The sequence below is a fragment of the Schistocerca gregaria genome, chromosome 1, assembly GCF_023897955.1.
Source record: "Schistocerca gregaria isolate iqSchGreg1 chromosome 1, iqSchGreg1.2, whole genome shotgun sequence".
Classification (NCBI taxonomy): domain Eukaryota; kingdom Metazoa; phylum Arthropoda; class Insecta; order Orthoptera; family Acrididae; genus Schistocerca; species Schistocerca gregaria.
In genome coordinates, this window is record NC_064920.1 from 360,084,531 (window position 1) to 360,099,815 (window position 15,285).

General features: G+C 37.8%; 1 protein-coding gene across 5 annotated transcripts in view; it reads right to left on the bottom strand.

The window, feature by feature from the left end:
• LOC126346074 (leucine-rich repeat serine/threonine-protein kinase 1) overlaps positions 1-15,285 on the bottom strand; it is a 365,038-nt gene that overhangs the window by 113,330 nt on the left and 236,423 nt on the right. For all 5 annotated transcript variants that reach the window (XM_050002156.1, XM_050002155.1, XM_050002159.1 and 2 more), the window contains 8 exons: positions 13,694-13,826; positions 9,768-9,940; positions 9,490-9,684; positions 7,899-8,078; positions 6,104-6,249; positions 3,158-3,308; positions 1,130-1,306; positions 860-1,047 (listed from right to left, as the gene is read on the bottom strand). In XM_050002156.1, coding sequence (XP_049858113.1) covers positions 860-1,047; positions 1,130-1,306; positions 3,158-3,308; positions 6,104-6,249; positions 7,899-8,078; positions 9,490-9,684; positions 9,768-9,940; positions 13,694-13,826 — 1,343 coding nt within the window. The remainder of the gene's footprint in view (positions 1-859; positions 1,048-1,129; positions 1,307-3,157; positions 3,309-6,103; positions 6,250-7,898; positions 8,079-9,489; positions 9,685-9,767; positions 9,941-13,693; positions 13,827-15,285) is intronic.

A 15,285-nucleotide genomic window follows, 5' to 3' on the forward strand; every position in this document is an offset into this window, starting at 1 on the left:
ACTAAAAGAAGCTCATCGTGGGATTCATTTTGAAGATGAGGAGGCCGTCAAAACATCCGTGCGTCAATGGCTTAGGAAGCAGAGCTGTGATTTTTACCGTGCTGGGATACATGCCCTTGTTCAAAGATGGACCAAAACTGTAGAGATGGGCGGAGATTACATTGAAAAATGACAAAATGATACTCAATGTTGTGGTTTTCAACCTATGTAATTGCATTTAAATTTCCTGACAATTAAACGTAGAAAAAAAATAGGAGGCATTACTTTTTGACTGACCCTCGTACAATACACATTTTGATTGCATAAACATGTCATCAATATCAAAAGGAATGGCAAAGAAAGAAGGTGAAGGGAAGTAAGACCATAACATATGAAGAGAGAGATAGTCCAGACAGGAGGATGTAATGAATATGAATAATGTGTAATGGGTAATGGAAAGAGGGAGTAGTGAGTAGGAGAACTGGGAGAACAAAGATAAAATAATTAATGAGACTGAAAGGAAAAAACTAAAAAAGGTAGGAAATGGGATTAAGGACAAGGAAAAACTCTGCAATATTGTAACTATACATAAGATATCATTTACTAAAACACAAGGAAACAAAAATAATCTGCAGTGGCCCATGAGCTATAAAAACTTGTTCTGATTACTGAAACGAAGTCGTGGTGCAGAAATAGAAAAAAGGGAAACTGTTTACAATTCAGAATATCAATATGGATCTGAAAGTCAAAATGAATTGATTAAAAAGAAACTCCACATTCATTCATAGAAAACTTAGTTTCATTCAAAGACATATTGTATTACAAACATTCAAAGACTAATTGTGTTATATGATTGTCAATACGAGTTCGTGATACTCACTCGACAGTTTTGGTTTTCATGAATGTTGAGTGGAACGTTTGCGCATCAATGAGATGATCTTCACTGCTAAGGTTCAGGTCTTCTGAAATTTCTGAGCAACTGGTTGATTCTGAATGGTCACCATAATCAGCTACACCAGCTGATTTTGTACCATCACTATGCACAGGACTCTGGGCTTCAGTATGCTCCTAAATAATTTTAATACACATTTGTGTAATTTTAAATTTACAGTTTTATCAGAATATTTTCAGTCATTGCATAATTTTTTACCTCTGGTGGAGATATAGGAAGTTCTTTCAGCAGGTTAAATGCGGCATTCAGTTCTTTCAATTTTGGAGCTCTCCAAACAGCATATGGTAGCTCTTGCAATTTGTTATTTGAAATATCCAACGTCACAAGAGATGGCAATTTGAAAATGTCATCACTAATAACTTCCAGTCGATTATCCTGCATAAGTAAAAAAAAATCTATAAAACGATACGTTTCTTCATTTTTTAATCAGAAGTGTACTTAACAGTATGTCACTATTTATTTTCACAGCCTTTCAGCATTGTACTTCTTACTGTCTTATTATTCAAATTCCACTTTGACCATAATTCTTCTTTCACAAGTAAATTCATTAATAATATCTTGCTGTTTCCTTATTAATAAATGTATCAATAGTTGTTACACAAAGCTATTTAAGATTGGTGATAAGAATTCCTAAATAATACATAACAGCAGCCTAATACAGTAATGTAATTAAAGAAACAGCATACTGAATCTTATACACCCTGAGACAGAATGTATGTTGTTTTGAAATATCCTGGCACATTAAATCTGTGTAAATTGTTGATGGTGTACAGCTACCAGCCACAAATTGGTTTCATGTTACTTTACTCACAAAGTACTGTTACTGTTTTCAAATTTTTACAGTTCATCATCAGATGGTTTTTTCAGACAGATCAAATATGTGGGTCAAGATGAGGCTTCTATCCACCAATATGGCTCTCCTATTTTCAAAACTTCATAAATGCTCTATGGAGAGTTATACTTTAACAGGAATATTAGTTAATTCTTTTCTTACTTTACTTTGAAAATCTTTTTGTTCCATTCATTTACAAAACTGTAAAAATGTGATTTCCTGCACCATTTTTGATGTACATTTTAAATACTATTTTTCCTTTTGTTAATGAGACAAACAAATAGGGAAGAATAGAGTTTAACAGCCTCCAATGATGAGGTTGCTGCAGACAGAGCAGAAACTCAAATCAGTGAATGACATGGAAATAAATCAGTGTTTTATCACTTGTTCACATCGGTAGTTGCAGGCAGAATGGCATGCAGTAATAGGGGATGGAAGGGTGGCAGGGTTCAGGGCTGGGTGGTAGATGACAGTAGAAGTGAGGTAGAAGTGTGAATGTACCATTAACATATTAAGATTATCTGGAGCAAAGCTTAGTTCATTTGCTCAATGGAGGGGGAAGAAAATTATTGTGTTTTTAAGTAACAGAAGTGATTTAGGAAAGTAGAAATAAAAATATAAAATGGATAACTTGCAGACCTTACAGGGGCTTCCAGAAGGCTCTTGCAATTTTTATGCTCAGATTCCAATACATTTACAGCTTAATGGTACTAGTACTAACCACAAAAATATTAAGTGTGACACACACAACCACAATACAAGATAGAGAAAATATTTCCCTGAACACTTAGCAAAGTTTCACTCTGGAATTACACAAAGGTCTTTAACAAGCTGTTGGCAGATTTAACAGTACAGGTTCCAAAATCTGTACAATATCAGAAGCAAATTAAAGTTGCATCTTATTAGCTAATCGGTCTGAAAATTTCTGATTATCGAAAGCGAGTAATTGGACATTTGTAGTGGAAAAGTAAGACTCTTCAATGTAAATTGATAAAATGTTATTCTATCACAAAGGTCTGTGGAGTCAGTAAATATTCATTTAGCATTAGCACATAAACAGTATCTGCTTCGTAACTGGGGAATTAGCAGCTTCTTCTGAAACAGGTTTCCTTCTAGTTTTATAAAGTTATTTCTAGCATGTATAAGCAAAAATAACATATAATATAAGCATAATTAGTTTGTAACAGTGACTTGTCTTATACTTTAAGTTATATCATACCATGAAAGTTTTCCTTTAATATGGTGTACACTGAACACGACAAAGAATGACTTAAGACTAAAAAGCACTCCATTCAAATACAGGCCTGGCACCTTAACTGCTATACATCACACTCAGTCAATCAGTGTGTTAATAACTAAAGCAAAAGTTCTGTTTATTCTGTATAGTTGGTCACCTGTAAATAGACTTCCTCCAATACCGGTGCAGTATATCCAGTTTTTCTAAACTTATTATTCTTGTTTCCTCCTCCTCGTGTTGGAGAAAGTGAACCCACTTCATTTGGGGATGGTAGTCTTTCAATTTTGTTCTGAGCAACATTCAAGTACCTGCAATAGGAAAATGTATATATTAATTGAAAAGCATTTCAGAAAAAGGATTTTCTTCCAAATCTGATAACAACACAGACCAGCTTTAAGAAGCAAACAGGATAAAGATTATGGTACATGAGTTAATCTTGAAGAAGTGTTTCAAATCAAAACTAACAAATTACCAAAGGGTATTTTTCAGGAATCCAGTGGAACCGATGCTCCATGTTCATGCACAATATTTTGACGATTGGTCAAGACATCTTTATAGGGTGAAACAAGTCATATTCTTATGTTTGTTACCTCCTGGACTCCACCTTGACTGTATAGTAATGTTGCTGTCATGAAGTTTTATATGCCCACATTGCTGTTGTGAAGTTTTATACAGCTATTTTTAACTCTTGCAATGTTCTTCAATGAAATACACATCTCTTTGAAGTTTATTGTCTGTGTCTGATAAAATTATCAGCAAAACATCAATAAACCAAGAGCAGAAGTCAACGGCTTGGTTATTTTTAAATATCTTTCAATGTCCATTAGGTTTTCCAAAATCCTTGCTTTCTCTATTCTGTAATTATGCTATCCCAGAAACTCTTGAGACTGCATTAGAAGATTAGTCTTGTTATGTTTTATTTTATGATTATACTTCAAACCTCGTGCAGTCAGTGCTTATCTGCAATGCTGTTTAGGTGAATAATGTTATTGTTAGTTCTTATTCTTCGCTTTTAATTTTCTATGACACAAGGAACGAACTTTGACTATTTGTTACCATGTTCTTCCTACGTGTGACTTGTTTGTTATGCCATAAAAAGTAGGATAATAAATACTGGCTGGATTTGATTTTGCAGCCAAGGCATGCTCATATGCTTTTTCAGATGTTTTTCTCTAGGCTTTTCTCTGAAGTTTGCTCCAATCAATCAATCCAAGTCCTCTCCTCCATCCCATGTGACCCCACAGTACCCTCACGTACTAAAAAGACATGGCAGTATGTTCCAAGTAGCCATACAAAAAAAGTGTCATCCTAGTCAGTTAATAGATGGAAACATGTTTACTTCAACTTCACACATTCTGACATGCAAAATGTTCAATACACTGGCTCATTACAATATAGATAACTGGCTACCATCATTACCACTGCTTCACTCAATTCAAAATATACTAACTAATGATGTTACAATCAGAAGAATTCCTTCTTTCCAAGGTTAGAATGCTCATAATGTTGTGGTGTTACAGCTACTTGTACTTTCTGACACGTAATGAAATTGTGTGGCAGACCTAATGTGTTGGCATGAGCCACGATGATGTAGAGGTCAAAAGACCAAAAAATTTCTTCTTCTTCACTAGTTGCATTAAGTCCATAACACATTACCCTGTCAGCTGATAATATTATACTTTCTTTCCTTTCCCACAGACCTTCTTTTATTATTTACTCTTTATTAGAGATACTAATGACAGTTGCACTGTGCTCCATGGAGCTGCTATATCCTGCATTTGATAGGACTTTGCAATGGGAACAAATTTAGTTATCTGTAAGTAACAGATAGTGTATCCTCATTCAGACATTCTTCAGTAATGTTAATTAACGTATGGCAAGCTACTTCATGTATTGGCTTATGTTTCAAGCAATTATAATGTTGTCTTTTGGAAAATTGGACCTATTAATATTTTTATTTCCTGGCTTTAATGTAACTCAATGCATCCCACATTTTAAGGGTTATTCTAAGGATTTTCTAATTGTATAGTTAACAGATTAGGGTAAAGTATGCAACATTTAGAGACAATGTCACTTGATGAATTAACCACAAATTAAACTATGCTTGTGTAACTTCCCTTGTGTTAAGTTCTTAATCATTAACTTTTATTTGTTTACTTACTTATTTGAGTATAATGCCTGTGCAACATGAGCACCTATTCCACTACAAAAACATTTAAGTTCCTTCAGAGTCATATCTATCAATATATGGAAGATCAACAATCTAAGACAAGACAGATTGCTACTTACTATAAAGAAGACATGTCAAGTTGCAGACAGGCATGATTAAAACACACGCACTTATAGCTTTTGGCCATAGCCTTTGTCAATAAAGAAAACACACACACACACACACACACACACACACACAGACAGACACAGAAGTAACACACCTCAGGCACACACTTTTCCTGCACTGTTGATATTTCTACCTGGAGTTTCCACAGTTTAACATATGGGAGATGGTCAGTATTATTGAACAGAATAACCACAGTTGTCAAGTACTGAATTAGTACTGCAAGCCTAAAATAATAGAATAATTCCAGTACACACAAAATCAATAACTCATTGCCAATGAGGACATTTTAGTGGCTTAATTTCTCAAAAACTGATTTCGATATCCGTTATTTGTAAAATATTAGTATAGCATTAGGTTGCAAAGAACATACTCTAGTATTAACTGTGGATCTCATATAAAGAATACTAGTCATAAGAAAGAAAGGGGAGGAGTAAACTACTGGTTGACAAATCAGCTCACTTTCAAGATAATATTAGGGTCATATGGTTTAATGGACAATGGTACCTTTGAGAAAAAGTGATGGACACTCCCTAAAAGCCTAGATTATCTGACAGACGGATCAGACTCATGTGCAAGATCTTAGAGGAAATCACCAATCTTATACCAAGAGAATACTGAATGCAGTTGTATGTGAAATAAATGGAAATCCATACTTTCACCACTCCACATCCCTGAAATACTCATGCTCAATCAAATTTACACAGCACATTGTACATGTGTGGTACTATGAAAATAAAAGTTAAACATACAATTTTCTCAACATACCTGAGGCTATGAAGTTGAAAAATGACTAGAGGTAACCAAGTAAGTGAATTTTTTGACAAGTCTATCCTTGTGATTGCATAGAGAACAATATCTTGATTCTTTGGATTTAATTTAAGCTTGGGATTGACATTCAGAGCTGCATCAACCTAGAAAAAATATTAGGAAAAATATTAAAACTGTGCTGATGAAAATAAGCTAAGAATATGAAGGTGAAAATACACTATGTGACAAAAAGAGTGAAGCACTCAGAAGGGGAGGCAGAAAACAAATGAACCTTCCTGAGTTGAGAGAATATGTGGTGTTAATTCAGTGTTTACAATATAGAATCTAATTTACAAAGAACTTGGCAATACCCACTTGATCAGCACAACACTGCACCCCTCTAGTTTGGATGCATGTTCTGATTCAGTTGGGATGGGTGTCATAAAGCCATTGCATCCTTTCCTGAAGTAACTGGTCTTTGATATCCAGGATATTGGTGCTAGGACAGAGATGACAACCATGCTGGTGGCACACACGTTCTGTTGGGAACGGATCTGGAGATCTTGCTGCTCATGGGAGTACCTCAACATCACACAGACAATTCACAGAAATGCTTGCCACATGTGGATAATCCTTGTCGTACTGAAAAAGGGCATCACAATACTGTTGCATGAGATGTAAGACAGGAGGATGCACAATATCAGTGAGATACTGTTGTGCCATCAGAGTTCCATCAATCACTACCAGCTGTGGCCTGAAGTCATGCCCTACGACTCCCTGCAACACACTGTCAGAAGTAACACCACTATGTCTCTTCAAAGCATTAGAATAATGGGACCTCTCCCCTTGCTGTCACCATACCTGCAGATGATGGTTACCTGGGTAGTGCACAATGATTCATTGCTGAACACAATGCAATGCCACCATTCATCAGCACTGCAAGCTTCTTGGTCACAGCACCACTCCAAACATAGCTATTTGTCTTGTGGTGTTGATGATAGCCTATTTGTGGGATGGAATTCCTTGGCCAAGCTACTGCTAGTCTCTGGCTAATGGTGCAGGGTGATACAGAATGTGACAGAGAGACCGTTACTTATTCTCAGATGGCAGATTAAGATGTGAAGGGGGTTACGATGTACATGGCACACAGTATAGTGATCTTTCCCTGTGGTGGTCCGACTTAATCGATTGGAGCCTTGATAATGATTATGCCTACCCTTACAAAAAATGTTCATATGTGTGTGAATTCCTAATGGTTCAAACTGCTGAGGTCATCAGTCCCTAGACTTACACTCTATTTAAGCTAAAAACAGCACACACACCCATGTCCGAGGGAGGACACAAACCTCCGGCAAGAGGGGCTGTGCAGTCTGTGACATGGTGCCTCAAACCACACAGCTACTCCAAGTAGCGCCTACCTTTACATTCCCATGCAGTCTGACATCAGGCCACTATCACATCTCAATGCCTCACAAATCTGGATAATGTAAAGACCCACAATGTGTCCTCTATCAAATTCTGTCAAGTGCTGATAACACTGTCTCACAAGAGTACATAGCATCTTAGTGTCCTTCACAGTGATTACTCAATGTCCGGCACCATTCAGACCTGGTAGTAACACCAAACACAAACAACGCTAATGCTTTTGATGGTTGTTCTATCTAGAATTGCAACTCTTAAACATTCACGTAGCCACCTCTGATGTGTACATGTACGAAGTTATATTGACATCTGACCATGTCTTCTGGGTGCTTTACTTTTCTTAACAGAAATTTATTTTTAACAATGAAAGAAAAGAGAACACACTACTCACCAACCACTGTTTTCGTAGCTGTGCGAGATCACATTGTTGGTTGTGCCAGTTTATCATTACAGCTGTATTTGGAAAGAGTGAGCTGTATGTTAAGCTGCTGAGACCTAAGTGTGACACCGAACCAATTCCTTCTTCTGTCATGGCTGCTTTATTCAGTCTGTATTCGGGATCAGGATATGCCTAATATAAAACAAAAGATTTTAGAAAATGGCCATTTGGATTTCAGAACATTACAGCTCATACATTCATTTATATTTGTAAGCACTACAGCCTATTTTTATTCTTCTGTACTAGGATTTAACTCTCATTGTATATAATGTTCTCTAAGAGTACAATTACTTCTGTAGGCATTTACAGTACTGTTTGCAAACACACCACTCATTTGCCTGATGTAAGTATGAGAAAACCAAGTAAAACTCTGAATCAAAGTGACAAGAATAGGATTTGAATCTGGCTCCTGGGGAATATGATTTTTATTGTATAGGGCAGTCATGTAATGCAGTCAGTGGTAGACTATGATAACCTGCATACATCTGTTTCACATACTGTAAAGGAGATTTGTAACCAAATGGAAAACACTAGCAAAGCAATGCCCAACAGCAATTATATTAAGGCAGCACACATTACAAAAGCAAGCATTTTGAGTGATGAATCATGCTGAACCAAGGATCCTATACACAACTCCTTGGTCACAGCACCACTCTGAGTACAGCTATTTCTCTTTGTTATCTCTGCAAGGGAAATATGAACTTGGTAGAAATTTTATGAAACACAAAAAGATCCAATAATTCTTGTTGGCAATTTTGCATGAGGAAGGTACTCAGGACTCTTACAATTCCACACCTACTGCTCTCCTAATATGGAATGGAGCCTATTCCTCCTGCTTTTTATTGCAACTTTTAAAAGCAACAAAGAAAAAGAAGGTGGACAGTAATTCATTCCACAAAGTGTCAGAATTTCTCTTTTGATGACACCTAGCAACTTATTTTACATGCCATGTATTCATTTAGAGTAAATCTATTCACAGAAGATATATGTTATAAGAGTACATGAAGTTTAGCATTGTTTGTATGGCTTTTATAGTGTGGTTTAATAAATTCTCCAGATTTTATCAAGCTTTGCAGCTTGCAAAGTGATCACCTCCGGAGGTGCATCTCCATTTCTTCCAGGTACAAGTGATTGTTCCAGATTTAATAATGCTCCCATCCCTCCCAGTAACTCCACATATTACTCTCTTTGTACCAGTAAAATAGACTTTTAAGCAGACTTTTAAGCTTTCTTGTTCTCATTTCAGATTAATAACAGCCTCATTGCTGAATATAACAATTTCAATAAGCAAATGTGCAATTACCATATAGAAATATTATGAATTATTAAACAAATACAGAAAAATAAACAAATTGAATCATTGAGCTATATTTATTCAAAGAAAGTAATGTCCTAAAGCCTGTAATTAGTGATTTTGTGGGAAGATAATAAACAAATACACACAAAGAGTAATATGTCAGTTGATTCCAAGGCCTAAACTGCTTGGATTTCTTTCCATGTCACATTTGAATATACTGCCTGTGAATAGTATTAATTTACCAACCTTTGTTGATAGCAGTTTGGCAGTAAGAATGTCATCACGATTTTGTGTAGCCACACGAAGTGCCTTGCAATCATCATCACGGGCTCCATGCCTTAGAAGAAGATCTGTCATGCCAATATCTCGATTCTTGCATGCCTCAACAAGTGCAGTGGAACTGCTAATAGTACCAACGTCTTCAGTGTCAGGTGAAGATACCTGCAAAAATAGCATTCTAAAGGTGCTGAGACACTTAGAGGCCCAGTATCTGTTACAGATATGAACGGTCCCATATACAATACCTGGTCTGACATTCGACATGCTAAATTTGGATCAGCTCCACAAAGTAGTAAGGCACTGGCTACTTCATAATGCTTTCCTCTTACAGCAACATGAAGAGCTGTTTCACTGTTGTTGCTGCAGTATATATTTAGTTGTAAAGGACTTAGCATGCAGTCATTTTTGGCAGCTTGACCTGAAATGAATTAGAATTACTAGTATGTGTTCTAAGCAAAGATTAATAGTGGAACATGATATTCTTATTTTGAACAAGATGGTATCTTACTTTGCTCAAAGCATACAGCACACATGTCAGAGAGATTAAAATGCAGAAAATTGAATGTTTTCAAGATGAGTATTTCATTATCTTGAAAGGGTAAGAATTTGTACAGAGAGATTCAAATGTATCAAGACAAAAGCAGAGTTCCGGAATTAAGTATGAACTACTGCAAAAGCCTGAACAAAGAAATTAACTTATGTTGGCACAATAACCACAGTATGTGTAGATTAACAGATTAAGCTGACTGAAGTTCTACTTCTTTGCTGTGTTTAAGTGAGTGTCTGTTCTTCCATCACCTCTGTTTTATAGTTCTACAGCTTCATTTCTGTGAAGTCCTCCATTTCAGTGCTATTTATTTTTCTCAGACATTATGCCTCCTAATCTTCATCACACTCTCTTTCCTTAAAGTTATCGGAAAGTTTTGGTAGAATGTAAATACTTTAGGAGTAAAGGAGACCACTCATCGAAGTAGAAAGAAAATTTGCTAGCTTCCAGTGTAATCATTTCCTGAGCTATAGCATCCACCCCCCCCCCCCCCCCCTTCTACCCTCCTGCACACACATGAAAACACACACTCACACACATACACACACACACACACACTCACACACACACACACACACACACACACACACACCAGATGGTTTGCCGGCTAGGAGTACATAAGGGAAGTGTTGCAAGTACACGGGCTTAGTGGGGAGTGGTGTACACTGAAGGTGACGGGTGGGCATGAAATGGTAAAGGGCAGCAGGATGGAGGAAAGAGAAATTATTGAGTGGAGGGTGTTGGAACTTGGAACACTGGGTCTACAGGAGATTGAGGACAGGATGATTCCAGGAGCAAAGGATGTGTTGCAAGGATAACTCCCATCAGCATAGTTCAGAGAAGCTGTTGGTGAAGGAAAGGATTCAGATGGCCTGGGTTGCGAAGCAGCAACTGAAATTGAGTGTGTTATGCTAAGCTGCATTTTGTGCTGCCAGGTGGTCAACTTTGTTCCTGACAAAAGTTTGGTCATTACCATTCATCCTGATGGACACCTGATTGGTACCAACATCAAAAGCTGTGCAATGTTTGCAGCAGAGTTGGTGTATGACATGACTGCTTTCACAGTTGGCCTGGCCTCCGAAGATGTAGAATAAGGACTGGAACCAGAAGTGCTAGACTGGTGGATCAGACAGGTCTTAAACCTTGGTGTTCCACAGGATGCCCCGTTGCAGTTGATTCATGGGGGTGATGTCAGGGGATTAGGGGTGAGTGAAGAGTACCCTTAACTGTGCTGTGGATTTGTTTGTATACTTTCCATTCAAATGAAGAGGGAGGTAGTGCTGGATAGCGACAAGGCCAAGGGCTTGAGGAATGTTGGTGTACAGGGAGGTGGCACTAACAGTGACCAGTAGGGATCCAAACGGTAACAGGGTGGAGATGGTGGAATGTCACTACATGGAGTTGGTCTTTGAAATGAAAGGCTAGGTTTCTGGCAAATGGTTGGAGGTGTTGATCAACAAGAGCAGAAATTCTTTCAGTGGGATCACAACAATCAGCTCCAATGGGGTGTCCAGGATTGCTGGATTTGTGGATTTTGGAGAGCATGTAAAATGTGAGTGTTCAGGGAGTCACTGGGTTAAGGAGAAAGGTGGACTCAAGGGGAGAGGTTCTAGAAAGAGTCTATGCATTTCAATGGGGATGGGAGGTTATGTTGTGACTTCTGGGATCATGATGATGATCATGATGATGATCATGATGATGACTGATTTATGAGACACTCAACTGCACAGTCATTAGCACCCGTACAAAGTACCAATTTATACACAGTCCATTTTTTTTCACAACCCAGTCTAATCACTGTCACAAATGATGATGATGAAATGATGAGGACAACACAAGCACCCAGTCCGTGGACAAAGAAAATCCCCAACCTGTTCGGGAATCGAACCTGGGCTTCTGGGATGGGAAAGTGTCAGAGGCCTTCTGCCAGGTAGACACAGTGAGTCATTACATCAGTGGAGGAGCCTTTGTCTGCAGAAAGGATGATTAAATCAAGATATGTTTTAAGGTTGTGTATGGCTGCCATTTTTTGGGCTGAAAGGCCAATGTTCTTCGGTAGGGACCTGGAGCTTATACCTCATCAGAGACTGGGGCATCTGCGAAAGTAGCCAAGTCATATACCAACTCTTCTGTAAACTCTGGACAGCTTTTTATGTTGGCAAAACTACCAACCAGCTGTCCTCCAAGATGAAAGGCCGCAGCCAAACTGTTGTCAAGAACAAAGTTGAGCATCCAGTAGCATAACATGCTCAATTTTAATGGCTGCTTCACAATCCGGGCCATCTGGATCCATCCCTCCACCACCAGTTGTTCTGAACTAGGCACATGGAGTTACTCTTGCAATACATCCTTCACTCCAGTCAATCTCCTGGCATCAATCTCCAGTATTCCAATGTCCCCATGCCCTTCACCCAAAACTTTCCTCTTCTTCCATCTTGTCAACCTCTTCCAACCTATCTCCCCACATAACCTTCAATGTGTGCTGATCGCCACCAGCTCCACCTATCTTGCAAACACATGCCTAGCCCGTGCACTTGCCACCCCTCTCTTCCAGGTCACTAGCCAGCAAACTAGCTACCTTTCTCTGAACTGCTTCTCACACATCTCCAAATCTTTTCCTGCCTCTGTATCCCACCATTCATCCCACCCAATACAATCCTCACCACAAACTAGTGCATCTGCTGAAATGCAGCACAGGCACTGGGGCGCGTGTACATGTTCAGACACAGGCATACTATAATTTGTGCACATTCATGCATTTGTTTGTTTTCTGTGTGTATTTGTAACTACCTTTAAGAAGGATTACTCTGAAGGCTAGAAAACTTTCTTTCCTTTTTTATATGAGCCTGTCAACAACTCAACGCTTCAGTGTGTGATCTCTTTCCTTAAGGATTTCCCTGTTCTTTTTGTCTGTCTCAAGCACAAAATACTTAAGACCCAGTTAATCAAGTAGCTTGCAACCTAAATCTCTCCTACATATTTATTCCATTACATTTAGCAATTTCTAAATCACAAAACAATTTTAAAAACCACAGTAGAATGTCAATTTTATCATGCAAGATGCCTTTATTGCACCCTGTATATAAATCACATTACTGGCCAATTTCAGCCTTTGGCCATTTTGAAATTTGTGGTTTTGGTGATGAGTGTGTCACATTTAAGACTGTGGGTTTTGAATGTGACACATACATCACCAACACTATGCATCTGAAAATGGCTAAAGGCCAGAAGTGGACAGTAATGTATATACATGGTGCAACAAAGGCATCTTGTATAATAAAATGGACAGCCTACAGTGGTTTTTAAAATGGTTTTATCATGCATAAATTACACTGAAACAGTGGACTCATACCTGAATAAATATGTAGCAATGTTTGTTTTCATAGTTAAATATTAATGGAGATTAGATTTTACTGGCAGCAAAAAACAAACATTTACTGACACTCAAGTAGAAGGGTAAGTCAGGCAGAAGAAGATGAAGATAAAACTTGGAGAAATGAGTGACAGTGGATTCATTAGCAATATTATAGGACCTTACATTAACCTTAAATTCATGAAGTCACTCAAATGGCTAAGTTAAGGAGCTCCATAAATGTGATTGGCAGATTTAAATTTAAAAACTACCTTGATTTTCGCCAGCCCGACTGAGATTAAGACGAGCCATGATTGATTGAATTCCATCAGAAATACGCCTCCTTGTTGGGCTAACAATCTCTCCACTTCTGCCAGGATCATTCTCATCATCTTTCTGTAATGACTGAAACATAATATTAATATTAATAAATGAGCAATGACAATTCAAATATTACAGTCAGGACAAGGGGATGACAATGTCAGCAGTATCATATTAAAAGATCATAATACTATTATAAGGGGATCCAAATACAATACGAGGAGTAGCCATAAAGTTTACACTATCACCTCCAAAATATTAAGCTGTGGTCATGAAACTTGGTGATTGTGTCAATCCTTTTCTACATACTGACTCTTTAATTCAACACATTTTTTCCATGATGGATGGATGGGTTTCTGGAGACAATGACAATATATGTCTGGATTCTGGCTGTTCAGGAAATGTCCCACTTCAAACATCACCTTGTTGTATTTGTGGAAATTCCTGTGACGCAATGGTTTCTTCACCCAAGGAAAGAGGAAGAAATCAATGAGTGCCACGTCAGGAGAAGAGGATGAAGTGAGGCATAATATGATAGCTCAAAAGCACCATGGGTGACTAAATCCTGTGCATAACAGGCTGTGGTGTTGCCAAGGAGCAAAAACAACCCCCTTTAACAGCTTCCTATAATGCTTCATCTTGACAGTATTCCATAATCTCATCAGGAGATTTCAGTGCTATACTCCTATGACAATTTGACCTTTATGAGTATGATCTGGTGACATCACCCACAGCAGTCTCAAAAACACTCAGCACAGCCTTGACTGCTAATGGTTAGCCCCTTACTTTCTTTCAGTGGTGCTGAATTGATACGTTTCCATTGTTTCCTTTGCTGATTCATCACAGGGTCATAGTGACACTCTAGGCATTTGGCCATAGTGATTAGGCAGCTAAAGAACTCATCATGATTGCCCTGAAGTAGCTTCAAAATTTTTCAAGCAGGCTTTTTGAATGGGTGTAAGCTAATTCATCATCTCATGGAAGACGCTGAAAATGAATCCATGACTGATTTTAACTTTTTGCACTACCAGCTCAATTGTGATATGCTGATCTTTGAGCAACAGGGCCTCCACTTCTCTTGCAATTCTCATTCACAGAGATATGGTCAGTCACTTAATTATTCAACACGCAAACTTATTTGATTACAGTGGAAGTGTCTGTACACCCAAAAACACTGTCATAAACAATGGTACATTTGTTTCCATATACTTTCAACAACCAGCATAGAGTTCCCTTTAAAATTCAGAAAATGATTTATGGACAGTACTCCACTTTATCAATGGACTATGCCATTTTTGTTTTGGCTCCTCTAGCCATATATTTAATAAGTGGTGTGATGCAAGGATTTCAACATGAACCAGAACTGCAGATATGTACCTGCCAAGAAACATAAAATGAATTATGTGACTTTTTTGAGGTGATAATTATAAATACCCTTCATACAACAATTGTGGCACATTAATAGTGCATGTAATTTTACAAACAGCAAGGAAACTTTCAGTTCCTAAAGTCATTCTTCTACTAGGTCATGGCATCCACCAAA